Here is a 14,299-nt window from a genome sequence, read left to right on the forward strand (position 1 = left end):
TCAAGTGCTCATCTAAATACTTCTTAAATGTTGTGAGGGTTCCTGCCTCTACTACCCCTTCAGGCAGTGTATTCCAGATTCCAACCACCTTCTGGGTAAAACATTTTCCCTTAAATCCCCTCTAAACCACCTGCCCTCTTTGTTAAGGGGTAGTGGAGTTCTCCTCTGGCCTGGCCAATATTTATCCTTCATTACTAAAACAGATTATCTGGTTATTACACATTTCTGTTTGTGGGAGCTTGCTGTGTGCAAATTGGCTGCTGCATTTTGTTACGACCAGGCAGGAGCACTGCACTGTCAACTCAGTCCCGTCACTCCACAGGTCGCAGCATATTATTGAAGTTTTCCCACCTAACCGGCGGCGCAGTGGCTAGCACCGCAGCCTCACAGCTCCAGCGACCCGGGTTCGGTTCTGGGTACTGCCTGTGCGGAGTTTGCAAGTTCTCCCTGTGACCGCGTGGGTTTCCTCCAGGTTCTCTGGTTTCCTCCCATGTGCCAAAGAATTGTGGGTTGATAGGTAAATTGGCCATTGTAAAAAAAATTGCCCCAATGTATGTAGGTCATAGGAGAATTGAGGGAAGGTGGGGATGTGAGAGGGAAAAATGGGATTAATGTAGGATTAGTATAACTGGGTGGTTGATGGTCGGCATGGACTCAGTGGGCCGAAGGGCCTGTTTCAGTGCTGTATCTCTCTATGACATATACCAAACCAGGTATCATTAGACAACAAATTAACTATTTATTAATAAACTAAATCTTAAACACTATTAAGGTAAATTTATGTCTAAAGACCTTATAACTTATTTATTCTAACTTTCCCATTCACACACATACATTCAAAAACTAATGGTTAAGCGGTTTTAAAAATGGTGTTAAAAATTAGCTGTTTCTTAAGAATAAATAAATAAATAACTGGGTTATAAGTCTTTGTGAGTTACATTCCTGGTTGCTGAGGTGTCCTGATTAGAACAATCAGATGCCACTCAGAGTCTCCATGCGAATTCAATGAAACAGTCCTTCAATAGATGGGCTTTCAAAGCACTCTGTCTGCAGCAGGCGTCACACAGTTCTTTCAGCATGGAGTATAATGACAGGTCTATCGTTTGGATTTTAAGATTGGTAGATTTCAGTCAAAACTTTACTGCGAATTCCAGAAAAGAGAGTCAATCTTGAAGCAAAGACTCTTAAGTTGGAAGTAAAGAAAAGGAATTTTGCCACCTCCAGCAATACAAATGTTCTCTTCAAAAGGGTTTTTTTTCCTTCTTAGGCAACTAACACAGCCTATGGCTCATTGTGGAATTTCTGCTGAGAGAATTCTCTTCCTTCAAGGCAAGCACACTTCGCTGGTGTCTCAAAACTGGTTTCAGCCAGACCCTGCACAGTCAAATTGAAGCATTGCACCATGTGACCTCACTCTCCTGCTGTTTCCTATGTAGCAGGTGCAGCTGGCACACTGTGCCTCTTCATTTTTAAAGGCACTCTGTTTTTAAACAGTCTTAAAGGCACACTGTTTTAGTCAGAGGAGAAAATAAATAGTTCTGTGACAATTTCCTATAATACAAGTGACTCTTCTTGAAAAGTACTACAGAGTGCTTTGGGATGGCCTGAGGTCATGAAAGACGCTATATAAATGCAAGTTCGTTCATTTCTTCCTTCTTATCCTGTAGAATTCCAGAAACCCTGCCCAATGGAGAGTTAATGCGATCATAGATAATTTTCCTTTTTTTGTCAGGAGTAGGAAAGAGAAAAGAAAAGACAAAGAAAGAGGACACAGCAAGGATAGAGTTGAAAACAGAGAAAATTCAAGCAGCCAGAACCAAGATAGGAGCAAACGGGATCATTCTACTTCCAAGAAGAAGAAAGACAAGGACAAAGACAGCAAAATCAAGCTGGATAAAACTGATATCAAGGTGGTATTTAATGAGCAAATTGCTGGAATTAATGCTGTACTGTAACTCACATATTGTTTTAAGTGCAACTTAAAAAGAATTCAAGAAACATAGATGGACATTGTGGGTTTACATCAAAAACAACTTAGCAGGCAGAATTAAATGTGATTCCCCTTGCTTGAATATGAATATAGGGGGTTATAATCAATATACTGTATTGTAAAATAACCCTAAAATATAATGCAGCCTATATCAGAATCAGGGTTGATCTGTTAGACTGAGTCAGATTTCTGTTCTTATCCTGAATAGTTGGGACTTGAGATATAACACTAAGATATAAATAGGTTTTAAATGACAGTTTTCTGTTGGGTGAGTTCATGGAGGACAAATCTGCAAAATAATGATACAAGAGCACCCAGTTTACTCCACAATGGGGTTAAGTGACTTTCTTCACCAGTGGCAAAGGCAGTCACGATGTAGCCATTTTTAGATCAATTGACTTTGGCACAAAGCAGCATTCCACAGTAATTCTATTAAAATGTTGCGCTTGCTCCAATTTGTTGTCTGAATACTGCAATTTTGCATAAAAAGTTCCAGAGGCAGTAAAACTACCAGTTTCAGAGCTGGTCTGAGAATACAAATCACGTGCCCTACCCATTGGACATTCCGTTTATACAACTGATGTGAATATTGAATCTTTGTTTATTTTTATTTTGAGCTATTACACGATTGCAAAGCGCATTACCACTTCATTTTGTCACATGAATTGCCTTTCATCTTTCCAGGACTGACTGGGCATCATATTAAGAGGGTATTCAGTTTTGAATCTCATGGGTTTGTCTTAGATTCAAATGCTAGTTTTTTTTAAATCTTTGAGTAATGAAGCTTATTTTGAATTGTAACTTTAAGAAAATTTAAAAATGACTTGCTGAACTAAGTTTTAGATAATTTATATAAAAAAGGCCATCTGACTGCTTCAAATTGTATATTGCAGGAAATAAGTATAATTCTAATTATAGCACTTGAATACATCTGGCAAATTGGATCCAAAATAGGCTTAGTGGCAGGAGGCAGAGGGTGATGGTCAAGGGTTGTTTTTGCGAGTAGAAGCTGTGACCAATGGTGTACCGCAGGGATCGGTGCTGGGACCCTTGCTGTTTGTCGTGTACATTAATGACTTAAACGTGAATATAGGAGGTATGATTAGTAAGTTCGCAGATAACATGAAAATTGGTGGTGTTGTAAATAGTGAGGAGGAAAGCCTTAGATTACAGGACGATTAAGATGGGCAGAGCAGTGTCAAATGGAACTTAATCCTGAGGAGTGCGAGGTGATGCATTATGGGAGGACTAACAAGGCAAGGGAATATACAATGGATGGTAGGACCCAAGGAAGTACAGAGGGACTTTGGTATACGTGTCCATAGATCGCTGAAGACAGCAGCACAGGTAGATAAGGTGGTTAGGAAGGCATATGGGATACTTGCCTTTATTAGCATAGAATATAAGAGCAGGGAGGTATGATGGAGCTGCATAAACCGCTAGTTAGACCATAGCTGGAATACTGTGTACAGTTCTGGTTGCCACACGATAGGAAGGATGTGATTGCACTGGAGAGGGTGCAGAGAAGATTCACCAGGAAGTTGCCTGGGCTGGAGTATTTCCGCTATGAAGAGAGACTGGATAGGCTAGGGTTGTTTTCCTTGGAGCAGAGCCAGGTGGGTGGGGGGCATGATTGAGGTGTACAAATTTATGAGGGGTGTAGATAAGAAAAAACTTTTTCCCTTAGCGGCGGTGTCAATAACTAGGGGGCATAGATTTAAGGTAAGGGGCAGGAGGTTTAGAGGGGATTTGAGGAAATTTTTTTTTCACCCAGAGTGTGGTTGGAATCTGGAACACACTGCCTGAAGAGGTGGTAGAGGCAGGAGCCCTCACAACATTTAAGATTGTAAGTATTTAGATGAGCACTTGAAACGCCATAGCATACAAGGCTACGGGCCAAGTGCTGGAAAATGGGATTAGAATAGATCGGCCTGATGGCCAGCGCAGACACGGTGGGCTGAAGGGCCTGTTTCTGTGCTGTATGTTTCTATGAGAAGTAGCAGGAAGTGGGATAATCTGTGGTTGCAGTGTTGTCATACCATTTTGTTTTGTCACATTGGGGTCTATGGACTTTTTTTATCCAGTTAAATTTGATAGCAGCATCTGGGTTTATTAGTAAATTTTCTCCATTCATGAAACTACTTTTAATACCATGGATGCTAGTAACCAAACTGGCCAGGTAATTCCCCATGGCGAACTGAATACTAAAATGACTGACATCTCCAGCGCACTGTCACCTTCCTCTTAGTGGTAGGCATGGATTGTTGTTAGACCATCTGCCATAGGTACTGCAATAACCAAGGAAACTGGGGAGAAAATTCGATGATTCTGTTCTTTGAAAATCGAGGGATTGGTTGCGTCATTAAAATTACGAAGCAATACCTAGTCCAACTTATGTTTACTGACCTTAAGAAGCCAATTTTTATTTTGCTTCCCTAAATTTTAAGTCAGGATTTGACCAACAGCATGCTTACATGGTAGTGCATCACCAAAACAGGAGCTGCAGAATTTAAAGACTTAAGTTATCTGCATGTCAAGTTGTATAGCTTCTTGGCCCACTTCTTCAGTAGTTGATCCTTCAATGAGGTTCTAGTACAGGGCCTGTCTACATTCATTTACATACAATAATGGCAATTGCCATTACTGCTCTGTGGTAGGCATTGGGTATGTATGAGTGGCTTGTAGAGAGACTCAACTTCATACAGTGGTTGCATTAGAACCATCTTTGGATTTTTGCAGCATAGAGGGAGGCCATTCAGCCCAGTAACAGCAGTGGAATGGGACTGAGTGGATAGTGAAAGCTGTCCAATTAGTCCCATGTCTATCCTTTTGTACTTAAAAGGTATTGTCTATATTTAATTATATGCCAAGTTGTGATGATGTATTCACACATACTTTATTTAGATTAATATTATCAATTGTGATTTTTGTGGTTTCTTTAATTGATATTTAATATTTTTCCAGATGGAAGGAGACTGCAATAATGAAGAAGAGTATAATAGTGATAAAAACAAAGAAAACACAGAAACCAGTAGTGAAGTCTTGGCCAATGTTAAAGAAAATGGTGACCATAACATAATCCACCAAAATACGGAAGAAGCACACAAGTCTGAGGATATCCCTTTAGTTATCACTGAAGAGGAAAATGGAACAAAACCAGACACGTTATCGACAGAAACAAAACCAGACACGTTATCTATGGAAGCAAAACCAGACACGTTATCTATGGACTTAAATGACTTGCAGAACAAGTCTGTTCCCTTAGCTGAGGTAGACTGTCCTTAGCAGCTGAACCTAATTATACATCTTTGATGGATTCCAGAACTGGGTACTGCTTCAATTTTTGAAAACTCAGAATGGAAGAAATCTGTAATGAAAATCATTGCTGTGTTCATTCATGAACCAGTGAGCATAGAATGAACGAATGGAACAATGGGTAATGTCACCCAGACTGAAATGACAAAGTCGTGCCTTTGTCATGAAGGATCTGTAAATATATGTACAACTTTCTTTAAACTCACACAATACACCCATTTGCCTTCACAGAATTTTGTTAAATCTGTAAGATGTACGTATATTATTTTGATAGTTTTGTTAATGAATGGAGGGAACCATGTCATACTCCCTCTGATTATTTTATTAACCATTTGTCCATCTGGAATTCTTACACTCCTTGGCCATGTGCAGATGTATTGATATTGAGAGCTGAAATATAGAAAAATACATGATTGGACAGAATACGATTTTATTGAGGATTGCAAGTTTTTCATGTGAAATAAAATCGATGATTCCACTCTCTGTGTATTTTTCTGTTTGTACTTTAAAGCTTTTGTAAATAAATGAAATCAACCTCTCAATGTATGTGCATCAGAGAGAGGGAGAGGTTTATGATGTGATAGGTCACAATGTTGCAATGGTACCAATACTTACACTGAAATTATAGTGTCACTGTTCAATTTATCCAGGATGGCTTTCTAATTATATTAAAAGATTGGCTTATTCACTTTGACAGCACTGCTAATTTATTGTCTAGTTTATGGGACACAAATCAAATACCTAGTGATGTTACCAAAAAGTCATTATTCATTATTATTCTATCTAGGTGCTGTTACTTGCTGGTATCTTACTGATTACAGATAAACTCTAATTTAGAGTTTGTGAACAAAGGTACAAAAACTATGCATGTGGGGATGTGATTCACTGTCAGCTTAGTAGACAGAATTCCTGCAATGACTTAGTGATTAAATGTACATCACTTGAAGTGATGCTAAGCTACACTGATCAGGAAGGTCCAATGCTCAATGATCATTCTGAATTAGGCGTGAGATGGTCGTTGGGATGTGACAGATGACATCAGTGCTATGGGAAGGGAAACAAGCAGTCAAGATGTCTGGTTTTAACTGCTGTTAGTGATCCTTGGAAGAAATTGAGCAGGTGCAAATGTTAAATGAGGATAAGATTAGACTTGGTTGCTCATAAGTCTGCAAGTGCCGACACTCGCTATCTAGGCTCATGCATGAGGATTGGCCACAATAGCCAAGTCTAGCAATTACATGGGTCAAAGTACTAGAAGACTCTTGGTGCCCATTAAACCATACCATAGTATGAGCCACTACCTTAAGAAGAGGGATAAAAATTGAACAGGTAAAAGATGCAGTGGTGTAAACTAATTCTACATTTTAACCTATTATATTTAAGAAATCAGAAAGCATTACCTCAGCCCCTGAAATTTTGTAGGCCAGAGCACCAATGTAGTGAAGAATATTTATATATAGTTAATGGAACACTTTCTGAAAATAGTGCTCTTATTTCTATTTCATGAATTCCCATTATTTTCAGTGGCAATTGACCTAATTAATAAGGGGAAAAAATGAACTACATTAATTACCCTATTTCATGGCCCAGGACAGTACAACTAAAATCAAGCAGTCTACTTTTAGAACCTGTAATTTGACTAGTTCTTAGTAATACTTGTTATCTTAAACTATTGCTGGATTTATTTGATATAGCAGGAATCAGTTAACATCTTTTCCATACATGACTGGTTTCCTGCTAAAGAAAATGGAGATTTGTACTCTTCTTTCTGAAACTAAGACCTATAATCGAGTCCAAGTACTGTACCATAGTATACTGTACTTAACACAACAATTAGTCTTGTCAAACTTAACACATTACCATCCATAGTTAAAGTAACCTTTTCCTCATGTCAACAGAATGTTATTTCTTAGTTGATCTAATAACACAGAAGTGAACAATGTTTTCTTTTGCTAGTGGTTCACATTTGTATTATGTACTGCTTATATTTTGAAAGATGCCTTGTGTTAGAAGGGTGAGGTACATAGAATATTTACTGACATTTTGGAATATTTAGCACTTAAAGGCTCTAAAAGTCTGCAAAGATGCTATTTGTATGTTGTGTTTAACTGTGAAGTGCGATTTTCCATTAAAAGTTTATAGTACAAAAAGAACCATAATACAAAACTTGCAAATGGGTTAGTTGCTAATTACAGTCTATTTCAGAAAATGTGACTGAAGTCATCTTTGTGGCACTAAAGATTGTTGTGTGATACCCAATTTATAAAATGTCACAGATTGCTGGTGATTATTTAGTATAACTGTTTCTTTTTAATTGTTATAAAATTAATAAATATAGTTAAACTATTAATAAAAAGACAACTGGTTGATCAGTTATTGTTTTCCATCTGACGACATGGCTTAGCTTGATTACTGTGCGCTGCAATGTCTTTGTAATCCTGTTCCCTAATGATATCGGTTATGGAAATATCTTACAAACAAAATGGGAACCGTGACAAAAACAAAGCACTTTTGTCTAATGGTTTATTTATTGAATTATTTATTTCTGATCACAACCAACACAGAGTTAAGCTTGATTACTGTTAGTGGTCTCTGCAAACTCCAGAAGATATGTATATATCCTTGTTTGTTTGTGGCTCTGGCTATAAACCAATAATAAAAAGTTGAGTAGCAAGTAAGTATAGCGAAGGGGAGAAGTCAGAAGTAAAGGAGTAGTGAGAGAAATCGGGAAATAAGAGGGTTGGGAAAGCAATATGTGCAGGAGTCCATCATAATAACAAAACAAATAGGAGCAGGAATAGGCCATTCGGGCCTGCTCCACTATTCAATAAGTTAATGGTTGATCTGATTGTGGCCTTCACTTTCCTGCCTTGCACCCAATAACCCTTGACTCCCTTGTCGATCAAAAATCTAACTCGGCCTTGAAAATATTCAATGACCAAATGTATTTGGATTTACAGAAGGCTTTTGATAAGGTCCCACACAGGAGATTAGTAAACAAAATTAGAGCACGTAGGATTGGGGATAATATACTGCAATGGATTGAGAATTGGTTAACAGAAAGCAAAAAGTAGGAAAAAATGGGTCATTCTCAGGATGGCAAGCTGTTACTAGTGGGGTACCACAGGGGTCAGTGCTTGGGCCATCGATGTTTACAATCTATATAAATGAATTGGATATGGGGACCAATTGTAATATTTCCAAATTTGTAGGTGACACAAAACTAGGAGGGAGTGTAAGTTGTAAGGAGGCTTCAAGGGGATTTGAACAGGCTAAGTGAATGGGCAAGAACATGGCAGATGGAATATAACGTGAATAAGTGTGAAGTGATCCACTTTGGTAGAAAAAAACAGAAAATTATTTCTTAAATGGGGAGAGGTTGGGAAGTGTTGATGTCCAAAGGCACCTTTCATGAGTCAGGTGCAGCAAGCAATTAAGAAGGCAAATGGTATGTTGGCCTTCATTGCAAGGGGATTTGTGTACAGGAGTAAAGATGTACTGTGTCAATTGTATAAAGCATTGGTGAGATCACACCTGGAGTATTGTGTACAGTTTTGATCTCCTTATCTAAGGGAGGATATACTTGTCATAGAGGGAGTGCAACAGAAGTTCATCAGACTAATCCCTGGGATGGCGGGATTGTGTTATGAGGAGAGATTGCATAAACTGTGCCTGTATTCTCTAGAGTTTCAAAGAATGAGAGGTGGTCACATTGAAACTCACAAAATTATTACAGGGTGGATGTGGATAGGATGTTTCCTCTGGTGAGTCTAGAACAAGGGGACACAGTCTCAGATTAAGGGACAGGCCATTTAGGACTGAGATTAGGAAGAATTTCTTTACTCAGAGGGTGAATCTGTGGAATTCTCTACCTCAAGAGGGCTGTGGAAGCTCAATCATTCAGCATGTCCAAGACAGAAATCGAGATTACTGAATGCTAACGACATCAAGGGATATGGGGGGCTGTGGAAGAAAATGGTGTAGAGGTAGATGATCAGCCATGATCTCTTTGAATGGCGAAGTACACTGGATAGGCCAAATGCCTACTCCTCCTATTTTCTATGATCCTATGACCCAGTCTCCACTTCTCTCTGGGGAAGAGAATTCCAAAATTAATAACCTCTTGAGAGAAGAAATTCCTCCTCATCTCCATCTTAAAAGTGAGACCCCTTATTTTGAATTTGTGCCCTCTATTTCTAGATTCCCCCATGATGGGAAACATCATCTACCTTGTCAAGCTCCCCCAGAATCTTGTTTCAATAGGATCACCTCTCATTTTTCTAAACTCATGAGTATAGGCTCAGTCTGCTTAACTTTTCCTCAAAATTCAGCCCAGTGAACCTTCTCTGAACTGCTTCCAATGCAACTATATCCCTCCTTAAGTAAGACCAAAACTGTATGCAGTACTCTAGGTGCAGTCTCATCAATGCCCTGTACAGTTGAAGCAAGACTTTCCTACTTGTATACTCCATCCCTCTTGTAATAAAGGCCAACATTCTATTTGCCTTCCTAATTACTTGCTCTACCTGTATGCTAACCTTTTGTGCTTCATGTACAAGGACACCCAGATTCCTCTGCACCACAGCATTCTGCAGTCTCTACATGTAATATTCTGCTTTTCTAGTCTACCTGCCAAAGTGGACAACCTCATATTTTCCCATATTATATTCCATCTGCCAGATTTTTGACCACACACTTAACCGATATATATCTCTTTGCAAACTTGTATTTCGGGAACAGTGACCATAATTCCATAAATTTTAAGGTACTTGTGGATTAGGATAAGAGTAGTCCTCGGGTGAAGGTGCTAAATTGGGGGAAGGCTAATTATAACAATATTAGGCAGGAACTGAAGAATTTAGATTGGGGATGGCTGTTTGAGGGTAAATCAACATCTGACATGTGGGAGTCTTTCAAATGTCAGTTGATTAGAATCCAGGACCAGCATGTTCCTGTGAGGAAGAAGGATAAGTTTGGCAAGTTTCGGGAACCTTGGATAACGCAGGATGTTGTGAGCCTAGTCAAAAAGAAAAAGGAAGCATTCGTAAGAGCTGGAAGGCTAGGAACAGATGAATCCCTTGAGGAATATAAAGACAGTAGAAAGGAACTTAAGCAAGGAGTCAGGAGGGCTAAAAGGGGTCATGAAAAGTAATTGACAAGCAGGATTAAGGATAATCCCAAGGCTTTTTATACATATATAAAGAGCAAGAGGGTAACTAGGGAAAGGGTTGGCCCACTCAAGGACAGAGAAGGGAATCTATGTGTGGAGCCAGAGGAAATGGGCGAGGTATTAAATGAGTACTTTGCATCAGTATTCACCAAAGAGAAGGACTTGGTGGATGATAAGCCTAGGGAAGGGAGTGTAGATAGTCTCAGTCATCTCATTATCAAAAAGGAGGAGGTGTTGGGTGTCTTGCAAAGCATTAAGGTAGATAAGTCCCCAGGGCCTGATGGGAATCTACCCCAGAATACTAAGGGAGGCAAGGGAAGAAATTGCTGGGGCCTTGACAGAAATCTTTGCATCCTCTACAGGTGAGGTCCCAGAGGATTGGAGAATAGCCAATGTTGTTCCTTTGTTTAAGAAGGGTAGCAAGGATAATCCAGGAAATTATAGGCCGGTGAGCCTTACATCAGTGGGAGGGAAATTATTAGAGAGGATTCTTCGGGACTGGATTTACTCCCATTTGGAAACAAACAAACTTATTAGTGAGAGGCAGCATGGTTTTGTGAAGGGGAGGTCGTGTCTCACTAATTTGATTGAGTTTTTTGAGGAAGTGACAACGATGATTGATGAAGGAAGGGCAGTGGATGTTATCTATTTGGACTTCAGTAAAGCCTTTGACAAGGTCCCTTATGGCAGACTGGTACACAAGGTGAAGTCACACGGGATCAGAGGTGAGCTGGCAAGATGGATACAGAACTGGCTCGGTCATTAGAAGACTGAAGGTAGCAGTGGAAGGGTGCTTTTCTGAATGAAGGGCTGTGACTAGTGGTGTTCCGCAGGGATCAGTGCTGGGACCTTTGCTCTTTGTAGTATATATAAATGATTTGGAGGAAAATGTAGCTGGTCTGATTGGTAAGTTTGCGGACGACACAAAGGTTGGTGGAGTTGCCATGAGGATTGTCAGAGGATACAGCAGGATATAGATCGGTTGGAGACTTGGGCGGAGAAATGGCAGATGGAGTTTAATCCGGACAAATGTGAGGTAATGCATTTTGGAAGATCTAATACAGGTGGGAAGTATACAGTAAATGGTAGAACCCTTAGGAGTATTGACAGGCAGAGAGATCTGGGCGTACAGGTCCACAGGTCACTGAAAGTGGCAACGCAGGTGGATAAGGTTGTCAGGAAGGCATACGGCATGCTTGCCTTCATCGGTCAGGGCATAGAGTATAAAAATTGGCAAGTGATGCTGCAGTTGTACAGAACTTTAGTTAGGCCACACTTAGAATATTGCGTGCAATTCTGGTCGCAACACTACCAGAAGGATGTGGAGGCTTTGGAGAGGGCACAGAAGAGGTTTATCAGGATGTTGCCTGGTCTGGAGGGCATTAACTATGAGGAGAGGTTGGATAAACTCGGATTGTTTTCAATGGAACGACGGAGGTGGAGGGGTGACATGATAGAGGTTTACAAAGTTATGAGCGGCATGGACAGAGTGGATAGTCAGAAGCTTTTTCCCAGGGTGGAAGAGTCAGTTACTAGGGGACATAGGTTTAAGGTGAGAGGGGCAAAGTTTAGAGGGGATGTGCGAGGCAAGTTCTTTACACAGAGGGTGGTGAGTGCCTGGAACTTGCTGCCGGGGGAGGTGGTGAAAGCAGGTACAATAATGACATTTAAGAGGCATCTTGACAAATACATGAATAGGATGGGAATAGAGGGATACGGTCCCCGGAAGTGCAGAAGGTTTTAGTTTAGGCAGGCATCAAGATCAGCGCAGGCTTGGAGGGCCGAATGGCCTGTTCCTGTGTGTACTTTTCTTTGTTTTTTGTTGTTCCACAAATTTTGCTACAATACACTCAATCCCTTCATTAATATAGATCATAAATAGTTGAGGCTCCAGCACTGATCCCTGTGGCACTCCACGAGTTACAGTTTGCCAACCTGAAAATGCCCCATTTATACCGACTCACGACTGTTAGTTAGCCAATCCTTTATCCATGCGAATATATTATCCCCAACACTATGAGCTCTTGTATAGTAACATTTTGTGTGGCACCTTATCAAATGCCTTTTGGAAATCCAAATACACCACATCTACTGGTTCCCCTTTATCCACCCTGCTTGTTACATCTTCAAAGAAATTTAATACATTTGTCAAACATGATTTTCCTTTTATAAAACCATGTTGACTCCGCCTGATTGCATTATGATTTTCTAAATGACCTGCTACTACTTCCTTAATAATGGATTCCAGCATTTCCCCAATGACAGATGTGCGGCTAACTGGCCTATAGTTTACTGCATCTGTCTCTCCCCTTTCTTGAATAGAGGTGTTACATTTACGTTTTTCGATCCACTGGGACCTTTCCAGAATCTAGGGAATTTTGGAAGATTGCAACCAATGCATCACTATCTGTGCAACCACTTCTTTTAAGACCCTAGGATGCAAGCCATCAGGTCTAGGGGACTTGACAGCCATTAGTCACATTAATTTTCCTAGTACTTTTTCTCTTGTCATTGTGATTGTTTTAGGTTTCTTCCTCCCTTTTGCCTCTATTTTCTGCTATTCTTGGGATGCTTTTTGTGTCTTCTACTGTGAAGATAGATAGAAAATACTTGCTCAAAGTCTCTGCCATTTCTGAGTTTCTCATTATTAATTCCCCAGACTCATCCTCTAAGAGACCAATGCTTTAGCTACTCTCTTCCTTTTTATATATTTGTGGAAGCTTTTGCTGTCTGTTTTTATATTTCTTGCTAGTTTACTCATACTCTAATTTCTCCATTTGTTTTAGTCATCCTCTGCATTTCCCAATTTTCTGGCGTACTACTGATCTTTGCATTATTGAAACATAGAAAATAGGAGCAGGAGTAGGCCATTTGGCCCTTCGGGCCTTCTCTGCCATTCAAAATAATCATGGCTCATCGTCTAATTCAGTACCCTGTTCCTGCTTTCTCCCCATATCCCTTAATCCCTTTGGCATTAAGAAATATATCTATCTCCTTCTTGAATATATTTAATGATTTGGCCTCCACTGCCTTCTGCGGTAGAGAATTCCACAGGTTCACCAACCTCTGAGTGAAGAAATTTCTCATCTCGGTTCTAAATAGCATACCCCGTATCCTGAGACTGTGACCCCTGGTCCTGGACTTCCCCACCATCAGGAACATCCTCCCTGCATCTAGCCTGTCTAGTCCTGTTAGAATTTTATAGGTTTCTATGAGATCCCCTCTCATTCTTCTAAACTCTAGTGAATAGAGGCCTAGTCAACCCAATCTCTCCTCATATGTCAATCCTGCCATCCCAGGAATCAGCCTAGTAAATCTTCTTTGCATTCCCTCCAAGTCAAGAACATCCTTCCTAAGATAAGGAGACCAAAACTGCACACAGTACTCCAGATGTCGTCTCACAAGGCCTTGTATAACTGCAGTAAGACATTCTTGCTCCTGTATTCAAATCCTCTTGCAATGAAGGCCAACATACCATTTGCCTTCCTAACTGCTTGCTGCACCTGAATGCTTGCTTTCAGCGACTGGTGTACAAGGACACCCAGGTCTTGTTGCACCTCTCCCTTTCCCAATCTATCACCATTCAGATAATAATCTTCCTTTCTGTTTATCCACGTTAGACTGCATCTGCCATGCATTTTCCCACTCGCCCAACTTGTCCAAATCACATTGGAGCCTCTTTGCATACTCCTGACAGCTCACATTCCCCCCCAGCTTTGTGTCATCTGCAAACTTGGAAATGTTACATTTAGTTCCCTCACCCAAGTCATTAATATATATTGTGAATAGCTGGGGCCCAAGCACTGATCCCTCCGGTACCCCAC

General features: G+C 40.2%; 1 protein-coding gene across 3 annotated transcripts in view; it reads left to right on the forward strand.

Moving 5' to 3' along the window:
- srek1 (splicing regulatory glutamine/lysine-rich protein 1) overlaps nt 1–5,670 on the forward strand; it is an 83,954-nt gene extending 78,284 nt beyond the window's left edge. For all 3 annotated transcript variants that reach the window (XM_068029429.1, XM_068029430.1, XM_068029431.1), the window contains exons 11-12: nt 1,733–1,910; nt 4,955–5,670. In XM_068029429.1, coding sequence (XP_067885530.1) covers nt 1,733–1,910; nt 4,955–5,275 — 499 coding nt within the window. In that variant the 3' untranslated portion in view covers nt 5,276–5,670. The remainder of the gene's footprint in view (nt 1–1,732; nt 1,911–4,954) is intronic.
- Nucleotides 5,671–14,299: the final 8,629 nt, after the last annotated feature.

Source organism: Heterodontus francisci, chromosome 4 (assembly GCF_036365525.1).
Source record: "Heterodontus francisci isolate sHetFra1 chromosome 4, sHetFra1.hap1, whole genome shotgun sequence".
In the NCBI taxonomy this organism is placed as follows: Eukaryota; Metazoa; Chordata; class Chondrichthyes; order Heterodontiformes; family Heterodontidae; genus Heterodontus; species Heterodontus francisci.